Here is a 10,880-nt window from a genome sequence, read left to right on the forward strand (position 1 = left end):
GCTCACCCTAAAATCCAAAATACACATATTTTGGATCTCACATGTAGTGCTATTTATTAGGGCTGTGAATCTTCACTGGCCTCACGATTCGATTACGATTCATCTGTCAACGATTCGATTCGATTCCACGATGCATCTCGATACAGCTCAAAATATCGCAGCTCCAAGTATCAAATCCTACATTTTCTATATTATTACTGCACATGGCTACTTTTTCATCAATTAATACAAGCAGTCAGATAAATATCAAGTCCCTTTTTTACATAGAAAGTGCTTTACAATCTGAATGTCAACAGAAATTTAAACATAAACGATTCAACGATTCATCTGTCAACAATTCGATCCGATTCGATTCACACGTCCGCATCACGATGCATCGATTATACGATTAATTTTGACACCCCTACTATTTATCCATCTATATCGTTTTGTTAGTTGCCTGCGTTTTGGAGATATCGGCGGCAGAGTTTCTGCCTTCTCTCCAATACAATGGAACTGGATGGCACTTGGCTTGTGGTACTCAAAGTGCCAAAGAAATACATTTGATAAACTCAACAGCAACAGAAATCATGACCCCGTTACTCAAGATAATCCACAGACCTTGTTATGAGCAGTTTCATGGAGGAACTCTTTTCTTTTGTTTGACCGAACTACACCCGCTAGCTGCTAGAGAGACTGCAAAAGAAAATAGTTCCTACATGAAACTGCTCACAAAGTCTGTTAGGGGGGCATGGTGGTGCAGTGGTAAGCGCTGTCGCCTCACAGCTAGAAGGTCCTGGGTTCGATTCCCACCTGGGACGCAGTGAGCGCTGAAGGAGTGCGTGCCCGTCCGCAAGTCCTCGAGTGCCCACCGCCCTGGCATTGTCATTGTGACGTGTCCCTCTACCTCTACACTACCCGGACGCTCAGGTAAAAATGCTTTAATTAGGACTATGATTTATAATAAAACATTAACAAAATAGAATAATTACAAAATACATCAATGTCAAATATAAAAGGATAAAAAAAAATACAAACTGAGATAGTATACACAGAGTAGAATCAGCAAGACTGGACTGGCTCACTGCTCCCTCTGGCGGTGAATCTGAAACCTGCAGGGAATCTGATGAGAAACCACAACTCCATAATGTGAAAGCACTCTTCTACAAATCGGAGGGGAGAGGAATTAGAAAATATTCCTTCATTTACACAAAACTAAACTGGAGTCAGAGCCTGTTTTGATTGCTTCCATTGACTTTGTTGGCCTGGTGACTGATGTTTTGAGGTCCTCCTGCAGTTTAACTAGTTTGTTCGTACTTCTAATCAATCACCATCTCATCTCGCTAATGTGTCTCTAAGACCAGCAGGTGGCACTGTTTCCTCATTTCTCTGAGTCCACTGTGCTTCTTTCAGCAGCATTCAGCAGGTCAACAGAGAGAAATCCTTCCATTTACTTTTCTGGAATCATGTGTTTCTTCGTTCCTGCTTTCCCCATTGAGCAACATTTGTTTTTTTAAACATGCATTTATCCATTGTTGAATGATACGATACCGTTATTTAATTTGTAATCAATTATTTGTTCATTAGCCCGATTCCTGTGTGGTGCTGATGGATACCTCCTTTTATCGATCAAATAAAAAAGTGCCCTGAGAACAAATGATTTGGCCTCTGTACTGTTTATGGTCGGATGTGGGCCAGGGGCCACGGACATTTTTGAGATTTTGATCGGCTGGGAACCGCTGGTCTAGGTCATAATATCACTGTATGTTCATCACAGCCACAAATATCAGAATATGTGAGATGATTGGCAGAGCTCCTACACGGTTTCCATTTTAAAATTCAATATTTTCCCCAAACCGTTCTTCACTGGATGTGATTTTGGTGCAGGGGATTTGATATATTGATTTTCATTGTAACTGCTATAATTTGTTGTTGCTGTTTGTTTTTTATGCTTCTACTGGCTGCTTCACAAATTGCTCCTCGGCGATAATAAAGACTAGCTTGAACCTTGATAATGCATTCTGACAGCAGCTGGGTAATAAGAGCATCCCTCTATCTGAACATTATTCTTCACAACAACAACAACAACAACAACAACAACTGTGTACTCAAAGTGGATCGGACCTGAAGCACATTTTCCATACTTTTCCAGACATTTTTTCAAAATCCCCATTCAAGACCTGGAAATGATCAAATTCATTTTTAATACTTTTCCAGACCTGTGTAGGAACCCTAACATTTTCACCAATGGATTTCCATGACTTTTCAATGACTTTAAACCACATTTCCATGACCAAACATTTTGTGAAGTCTTGGTGTATACTGTATAAATGAAAAAGCGAGTTACAACATTCTAACTTTAAAATGTAACTAACAGATTATAATAATTGAAAAACTAACATGGGCAGTTACGTAGTACTAGGGCTGCAACTAATTGTGAATTAATCTGTTGATTATTTTCTCTATTTTCTATTAGGTGTTACTTGTTTGGTATATAAAATGTCCCAATATGTTGATCAGTTTTCCCCCAAAGCCCAAAATGACATCCTCAATATGGACAAAATCACTTTCACAAAATATACTTACACAATGAGATATTTGATCATCATCAGTAATGACTGAGTGGGTAAAGGCATATGATAAAACAGCTAGAACAGTCTGATAGGTTCAGAAAATTACATCACTTTAATTCAGCCTTTAAAACCAGGAAAAGACAATATCACCATTACCATAGCCAAAATCTAAGAGACAATATCAAATCATACAAAACTAAACGTTACATTTCAGTTTTACGACAAACTGTGACTTTCGACTTGCAAAGTCAAATGGGATAAAAAAATTGTCTTTCGCCGTTCACCACCACTCATTATTTTTTTCGACGCTGGTTCGTATGCTGAAGCAGGAAGTAGGCGTGACTTTGGCTGAGCACTGAAGGGATACACACAGATGGACAAAATAACAAACACCACAAGGCCTTCACAAAGGCAGCTATTTATTTTCCTACATTAAGGAGTTCAAGCATGGAGGAAGTTTTGTTTTGGCCTGCCTGCCACGGATTTGAGAAGCTCAAAAGGGAAAAAGACTAGGCGAGGCTAGTTGAGCCATACATTGCTGCTGCTCAACTATATTTATCTTCTTCTCCAACTTGAAAACCGTCCTCCTCATCTCCAACCTCAAAACCGTCCTCCTCATCTCCAACCTCAAAACCTTCCTGCTCCTCCTCATCTCCAACATCAAAACCTTCCTCCTCCTTCTCACCTGCAACCTCAAAATCTGCCTTCTGTCCAACCTCAGAACCTTCCTCCTCATCTCCAACCTCAGAACCTGCCTTCTTTCCAACCTCAGGACCTTCCTCCTCATCTCCAACCTCAGAAGCTGCCGTCTTTCCAACCTCAGAACCTGCCTCATCCCCAAGCTCAAAACCCCCCTCATCTCCAAGCTCAAAACCCCCCACCTCATCTCCAAGCTCAAAACCCCCCTCCTCATCTCCAAGCTCAAAACCTCCCTCCTTCTCACGTCCAACCTCAAAACCTGCCTTCTTTCCACCCTCAGAACCTTCCTCCTCCTCTCCAGCCTCAAAACCTTCCTCCTTCTTCTCACCTCCAACCTCAAAACGTGCCTTCTTTTCAACCTCAGAACCTGCATCATCTCCAACCTCAAAACCTTCCTCCTCATCTCCAACCTCAAAACCCTCCTCCTCATCTCCAACCTCAAACCCTTCCTCCTCATCTCCAACCTCAAACCCTTCCTCCTCATCTCCAACCTCAAACCCTTCCTCCTCATCTCCAACCTCAAAACCTTCCTCCTCATCTCCAACCTCAAAACCTTCCTCCGGCTCGTCCTCAGTAGGCTCCGCCTCGGACACGTCCGTCACCGCAGAGTCCTCAGAGTCCTGTTCGTCTTGGCTAGCGGTGAAAGGGTCCTTGCCCTTGAGGTAGCGCTTCAGCTGCTTGCAAACGGGTTTTGGGTTAAGCATGTCGCGAACCACCGACAAGCTGGCCTTCCTCGAGCGTACCTGCCAGCTCTTGCGGCAGTTGCTGTGGTGAGCAGATTTGAGGTGTTCCTGAATCATAACGTCGCTCATGGGAAAGAAGACGCCACACGCTGCACAGTGGGCCGCCTCCACTTTACTCATGGACTGCTCCATGAGCTCCACCGTGAGGTCCTGCTCCTTGTATACCTGGCAGTGGGGATGAAACGGTATCAGAATCAGAATGGAATCAGCTTTAGTGTGCACATACAAGGGAATTGGCTCCGGTTTGCTTAAAGCTGCATTCAGCGATGTTTTTGTGTTAAAGTAAGTGTTAAATGGCTCTATATTCTGACAGCAATCACTGAAATAGAGTGTTTGTGTCAGTAACTTGGAACTCCCAACCCCCGCTGTACTCTTCTGTCTCCCCCCTGTGGCCCTGCATGCAGGGCGGACGTATCTCTGCAACTGTAACTCGTAGAGACTCACAGCGGCGTTGGATTCGGGGTGAAAAAATACATATATTCCTTTAGAGGCATCGCAATCTGACCTTCCATTTCCCAGAAAATGTAAACATTTCTCTGACTGGATAAAAAATATCCCACTATCCAATCAGAGAAATGTTTACATTTTCTGGCAAACGGAAGGTCAGATGCCTGTAAAGGATGTATTTTTTCACCCCGAATCCCACGAGTTACGGTTGCGGAGATACGTCCGCCCTGCATGCAGGGCTACAGGAGAGAGACAGAGTACAGCGATGGGTTGGGATTTCCAAGTTACTGACCAAACACTCTATTTCAGTGATTGCTGTCAGAATATAGAGCCATTTGACACTTATTTTAACACAAAAACACCACTGAATGCAGCTTTAACTCTTATTAAATTTAATTAAAACATTTATTTCTCAGTAAAACTGATTTAAATTTTAATTGTGTGTGTGAGCGTATGTGTGTGTGGTCTGATATGAAAATTTCATATCACAATTATATCACGGTTATCAGTATTATCGCCGTATTGTTAGAATGTGCTGGAAATGTTCAAACAGTACTGATACACTCATTGAAATCATTTCAACAAGTTTTATACGGAGAACCCAGTGGGAGACTGTTGCCAACTTTGGTTGACGATGGACATTTATTATGTATTTACTGTGTTTTTCAAAGTGCAGTATTCAAACATGGTTTTAATGATCATTAGAATTTGAAACAGTAATACTAACACAGTCCGGAATTTGATCATGGTTTATTATTAAAGGGATAATTGTTTCATCCCTACCTGGCAGACGAACGCACCGTGGTCTTTCATGTGAGTAATCCTCTGCTCTATCTTCTTATACCTGCGCTTTAACAGCTCCTGTAGGAAGTCTGTGGTGGGCTGGGACAGCTTGGTGGAGAGGAACTGGAAGCGGTTCTGGTGGAATTGACTCTTAAGGTGACGGTCCAGGTCTTCCTTGTAGAACGAGCGGAACTTACATGCAGGGCACGAAAACAGGAGACATCTATAATTTCGTATTATTTCTCTCTTATTTCTCCCTCTCTGCTTGTCCTGAGCTTCTTCTGGGCTGAGCTTCTTCCTCTTCTTTTTCTTCTTCTTCCTGTTCTCCCGTACGGGTGGACTGCTCTCCCGTATGGGTGGACTGCTCTCCCGTATGGGTGGACTGCCCTCCCCATCCGATTCAGGTTTCCTCTCAGTAGTCGTCTTTGGTTTCCTGAAATCACCTCTGCCGTCGCCACCACGATAACCACGGCTACCGCCGCGTCCGGATCTGTGGAAACCTCGGGAAGAGGTGCGAGAGGAAGGGCCCGAGTCGAATGACCTGTCACCATAGCTGCGTTTCATTCCTCTGTGTGACTGTGTGAGCGTTCTGCCTGCGGATGAGAACAAGGGTGGGTAATAATAACAACACAGTAATGCACATGAGTAAAAAATTATTTTATTAAGGAACGATTACTTTTCACGTTTCCTTTTTCACGTTCCGAGCTTTCGACCAGAGCTGTTGAGCGCTGTGACGGCTGGGAGCTCTAACCCGGAAAAAATATCATTGCTGGTGATATTTTTTCCGAATTCCGATAAAAAGAGGCATTTATGAGCAGCATCGAGCTTTCAAACCCCTCCGTCGAGAAGCAATGAACCCTTCTGCTCTAGTAGGTGGCTCTGAAATGTTTCTGTGACACTTGTAAATACGTGCGTATCGCTGATTTAGACAGCTTGGGAGCGGGAGTCGCAGGCAAGTTACGTACGGATAAGGGACTCTTGTAGGGTAGACGATCACGTGACAATGACGTCATACCCGGAAGAGTCCGATAGGGGCTAGGAAAGTGAGGAAAACAGTAAAATCCCCCCAAACTACTCTATCTCTGAACTATCTCTTTAACCAAATCACACACTACTACTACTACTACTACAGTCTATTCTATATGATCCCCTTTTGATAATTAATGTAACTATAATGTAATATTGTTTAACTTGCATTCACTGAGCCTCCCCTGAAACTGTTTGGAGCCCCCCTGGGGAGGCCAAGTTGCCAACCTTCCACTTTGAAGACCTCTGATCAGGCCCTTTGTTTGTGAATGATCCTACCTGCTCTACTTCATAAATCAAACAGATTGAGTACTGTCTCTACTCACCTCTGTATGAGCGTCGGGAGCCCCTGAAGAACCCTCTCGTCTTCAGCTCATCACCTCCTCCATGCCGTGAGCCACCGGCCCCCCAACCAGAGCCCGACCCACCGCCTGCCCAACCCGAGTACGTGGACCTCCTGGAGGTCCCTGAGCCGGCGTAATGACCATCCATGTTTCAGTACGCTGACAGTGCGGTAACACGACCAAAGTGTACACGAGTCGACTGTCGGCGCCGGGAATGTATAAAAAGTGGGGACCTCTTCTGTGCCTTCTCCTTCCGTTTATGTTTACACGCTAGAGAGAGCGTTTGCGCATGACAGCAATTCTTCTTCTTCTTCTCCTTCTTTCTCTCTTCTTCATTGGTTTTTAATGGCGGTTGGCAGACAAAACGTTGCATTACCGCCAACTACTGGATTCAAACTGAATCAAAACAGTCAACAACAGCTCCACTCTTCCCAGAATAAAAGAAAGAAAGAAAGAAAGAGAAAGAAAGAAATTAGTTCATCGTAATGAAACAGTTCGCATCACCTCTAAAACACACAGGTAGACAGGAAGGATGACTAACAGATGTTTTAGGAAAAAGGGCTGAGGAGCTGGTAAGGCCCTCCCATAAAAAATAATAATAAAAAAAATCACCACCAGAGGTCAGTGCTTAGAAAGAAATCCCATAGAAAATCTAAAATAGGACAAAAGCCATTCAGAATATGCATACTTACAAAGTTAAGATATATGCCGGTAATCACCATTGTAAATGTAAAAAAGAAAGAAAGAAATATGGTACGGCTGTACTGAGAACAATAGAGTAGCCTACATGTATGTATACAGATCCTATTAACACATTATGCAAAATATAAATAAAGTACAACTAATTGAAAGGAAACCATGAGTGTGAGGTCTGAGGAGAGACAGTGGATGTTTCTCAGGGAGCAGAAGGTGGCGCTAATGCACGCACCAATAAGCTGGATGCCAAGATGCCAACGTCCGTTAGAGAAGAAGAAGAAACTAGTAGTGTTGTGGTGCATTTTGGTTGTTGTAGTTCTGTCTTGCTTTTTGTTGTGACGTGATGGACGTCATAGATATATATAAAGGCTAGATGGCTTAAGGCGGAGTCAGCAGCGTCGTTGAACGGCCGTCATCTTGCTACAGTGCCTTTCTGGTACGTTCTATGGTAGCTGGTGACCTGCACAGACAAAAATACTCATAACTCGCTGAAATCTTGACGGATTTACAAACGGTTTGGTTTATTACAAGCATATTCCGTTCCCGAGATAGACCAAAAAAAAAAAAAAAAACACTAAAAACACTATTTTTTTGATGGGCTCCAAATTACACAAAAATTAAACCGAAGCATCTATGCCATGAGAGGGATTCAGGCACAAAGTTTCATGCAGTTTCATCCATTTCCCTAGGAGTTATGATCATATGATGTTGCCATACTAACCCAACAACAGATGCTCATAACTCCTAGTAGCTCCCTGTAGCAAGATGGCCGCCATGCGACGACGTCGCTCTCCATTGGCCGGCAGCGCGGGTAAGCTATCTAGCCTTTATATATATCTATGATGGACGTGACCTACGATTTACTGTCAATGGAGATACGCCAGGCGCAAGCTCCTTGCAGCACAACGGCTAACGTTAACAGCTAACATTAGAGTTGCAGACAGTTACAATAATGATGTCTGTGGGAAGCGCAACCCCGCCACATGCTGCTGAGAATGGAAAAGGTGGTATGTACTCTAGCGCTGTTGCACACCGGGTGCCAAAAAGAGTTTGACTTGACTTGCCTCGCTAGCTACTGTAGCTAACATGCTAACCAGCTGAAGTTCCTGTGTTTAACGTTATCGCCTGCATGTTTGCCGCCAGATATATAACGTGTTCAGGTCATTTTAGAAAATAGCTACTAACTACTTGTTTGTTTCAGGAAATAAAAGGACATCCTGCCCGCTATACGGCTGCAAGCGTGTGTACACAGAGATGGACGCCTTAAAGAGCCACATCAAGGACCATGAGATGCCAGCACAGTCGCTCCCAGGTGAGGGTCTGCCAAGACTGTAACGTTATCGTGCCATGCTCCACACACACCGGTTACAGCATATTGCCTGTTATAACACCGTAACGTTATGTAGCCATTCGTAATGTTACATAGACTTACTTCCGGTTTGGGCTCGCTCTCTTATGGGTTACGCCCACTCACGCCAAACCCAATACAAAAACCTGTCGGTTTTACTGTTGTCTTGCCTGTTTACTAGGTGCGCCTGACTAAACACGACTTTAGACCTGTTATGAATCAATGGGGTCTTTTGTAATATTCTGGCTAAAAACCGAAGCTCAGAGTACGTACGCGTCTTGTTTATTTACAAAATTCACATCCCGCGCTCATTGTTTTGAATGGCGGGTTACCTCCAGTTCCGGGTCCCTTCCTGCCTCCTTTGCTCACGTGATGTCAGAGTAACATTACGAATGCTCCACCTGCATGTTACAACACACCGCTTGTAACGCTGTAATGTTATGGTGCCTGTTACAACAGTATTGCCTGTATTCTCTCTGCTTAGGAAAAGTCTTTCTCTGCTCCACTGCCGGCTGCAGCGGTTCCTTCCCCAGCATGCAAAAACTTATGGAACATATGAGGAGTCATCACAAACCCAACATATTCTTCTTGTGAGTAGATCTGTATCTCGCCGTCTCTGGACTTGTAGCCAAGTGTTGTGTACATTTACTACATTATCAGGTGTTTGATGCAGGTTGATATAAATGTTTGTTTGTTTGTTTTAGGTGTGAGAACTGTCGTGCCAAGTTGCGGTCCGAACGTGGCCTTCTGACTCACCTGCATACATGTTCCAAGGTGCCGCGGGGCAAAATGAAGGCAGCTGACTCGACGCCTCCCCCTGTGGCCAAACCAAGCACCTCTCCAATGAGCACTGACCACGACGCCACACAGCAGGACCCAGTGTCTTCCCCCCTACAGATCTCCTCCCAACTCCAAAGTGCAGAGGTCCCGCCCCCTGCCGCACCTCTCCTCAATCCCCCACGCTTGTCCACCCGAGGGCCCTCCTCTCCCCAGCTCGGCCTTCAGCATTTGACAGAGGCAGCTTCCCAGTCCCAGATGCAGACCGAAGCATCCAACCCGTCATCATCTCTAAGCCCGGATGGCCAAACGGCGACCACCGATCCACTGGAGCCCCAGGGTCAGCAGCACCAGCCACAGTCTGCCCAGCCGGTCCATCCTGCGCCAGGGTTGTCCGCTGTCTCTCCCCCTGCAGCGGTCTGGAGGAAGAATCAAGGTGACCCTCTCCTCACACACTTCTGTAACAGCACATTGCATGGTATCAAGCCTCAGGTGGTAGTATGTCGAGACAGTACAACATTTTCATGTGATTTTAAGACCCTCATCATCTCACATTCTGATCATTGTTTCTATAAAGAATACGCTTCAAGTATATAGAGTGATATGGCACAGTTAGTAGGACAACTTTGTGACAAATCATACTGATCTGAGGTGCGTTAACACGCCCTGTTTGGGTGATGTGAATCTTTTCTGCCTCAAAATGAGTGTTTTCAATGTTTTGTATAATGTTCAGAGGTACCTAATTTGATAGCTAACACAGGGCAAACCATTTTAATTTAAAATTGGGATGTGCAGCTCTTACATTTTCATCCGTTTCCTGTCTTCTCTCCAACAGGCAAATCCAGACGCATCCTTTGGACGCACACCAGGGGGCACTATACGTGTGTGCAGTGTGGCTTCTCTGCAACCAACCGCAGGGACATGACTAACCACATAAAGATTCACAGTGTTAGCAAGCCTGCAAGAGACACAGCTACACCTGTTGCTAACACCTAGCTCGGAAGCAGGGTTACTGTATGAGGAGTCAGTCCTGTGTGGTGCTATTTACTGAACGGGATGCAGATTGGAAGCTAACCTCATCTTGGACTTCTCGCTTCTCTCGTAGTTGCGAATGAAATGCAGGGCTCACCTTCCTCTTTGGCTCGACAGATGCAGAAACGTCTACCTATGTGGTCTACTGGAAACCCCTATACGGCCTATAGTGAACCCAGCAATGTTGTTTACGATGAACTTTTATGATTAAATGTCATCTATAGGCTTAGCACTTGAAATTAAGCTCGGTTGCTAAAAGTTGCATGTTTAGCAATTTGCGTAATTAGCATAATGAGCTAATTAATAGCAAAAAAGTGCAAGTGGCTATAATTTTGCTTAGTGAACCCAGCAATCTGATTTACTATCTACTTTTATGATTAAAATATCTATAGGCTTAGCAGTTGAGATTAAGCTTGGTTGCTAAAAGTCGCAT

At 44.3% G+C, this 10,880-nt stretch overlaps 2 protein-coding genes across 3 annotated transcripts; one reads left to right on the top strand and one right to left on the bottom strand.

Moving 5' to 3' along the window:
• Positions 1 to 3,097: 3,097 nt before the first annotated feature.
• Positions 3,098 to 6,833, bottom strand: LOC310799571 (uncharacterized protein; the record flags this gene model as incomplete). Its single annotated transcript, XM_083662161.1, has 3 exons — positions 6,577 to 6,833; positions 5,225 to 5,817; positions 3,098 to 4,159 (listed from the first exon to the last, which is right to left on the bottom strand). Exons 1-3 carry the CDS (start codon positions 6,740 to 6,742, stop codon positions 3,098 to 3,100), a joined length of 1,821 nt encoding a protein of 606 aa, XP_083518287.1. The 5' UTR covers positions 6,743 to 6,833.
• Positions 6,834 to 8,160: 1,327 nt separating this feature from the next.
• Positions 8,161 to 10,829, top strand: LOC310799631 (zinc finger protein 414-like). 2 transcript variants are annotated; one of them, XM_083662219.1, is made up of 5 exons: positions 8,161 to 8,297; positions 8,492 to 8,602; positions 9,123 to 9,228; positions 9,343 to 9,851; positions 10,251 to 10,829. In XM_083662219.1, exons 1-5 carry the CDS (start codon positions 8,243 to 8,245, stop codon positions 10,409 to 10,411), a joined length of 942 nt encoding a protein of 313 aa, XP_083518345.1. In that variant the 5' UTR covers positions 8,161 to 8,242; the 3' UTR covers positions 10,412 to 10,829. The 2 variants fall into 2 exon arrangements, with proteins under 2 accessions (XP_083518345.1, XP_083518346.1); XM_083662220.1 differs by having other exon boundaries at positions 8,170 to 8,294.
• The last annotated feature ends 51 nt before the right edge of the window (positions 10,830 to 10,880 follow it).

The sequence above is a fragment of the Poromitra crassiceps genome (assembly GCF_964638095.1).
Source record: "Poromitra crassiceps genome assembly, chromosome: 28".
Taxonomy (NCBI): domain Eukaryota; kingdom Metazoa; phylum Chordata; class Actinopteri; order Beryciformes; family Melamphaidae; genus Poromitra; species Poromitra crassiceps.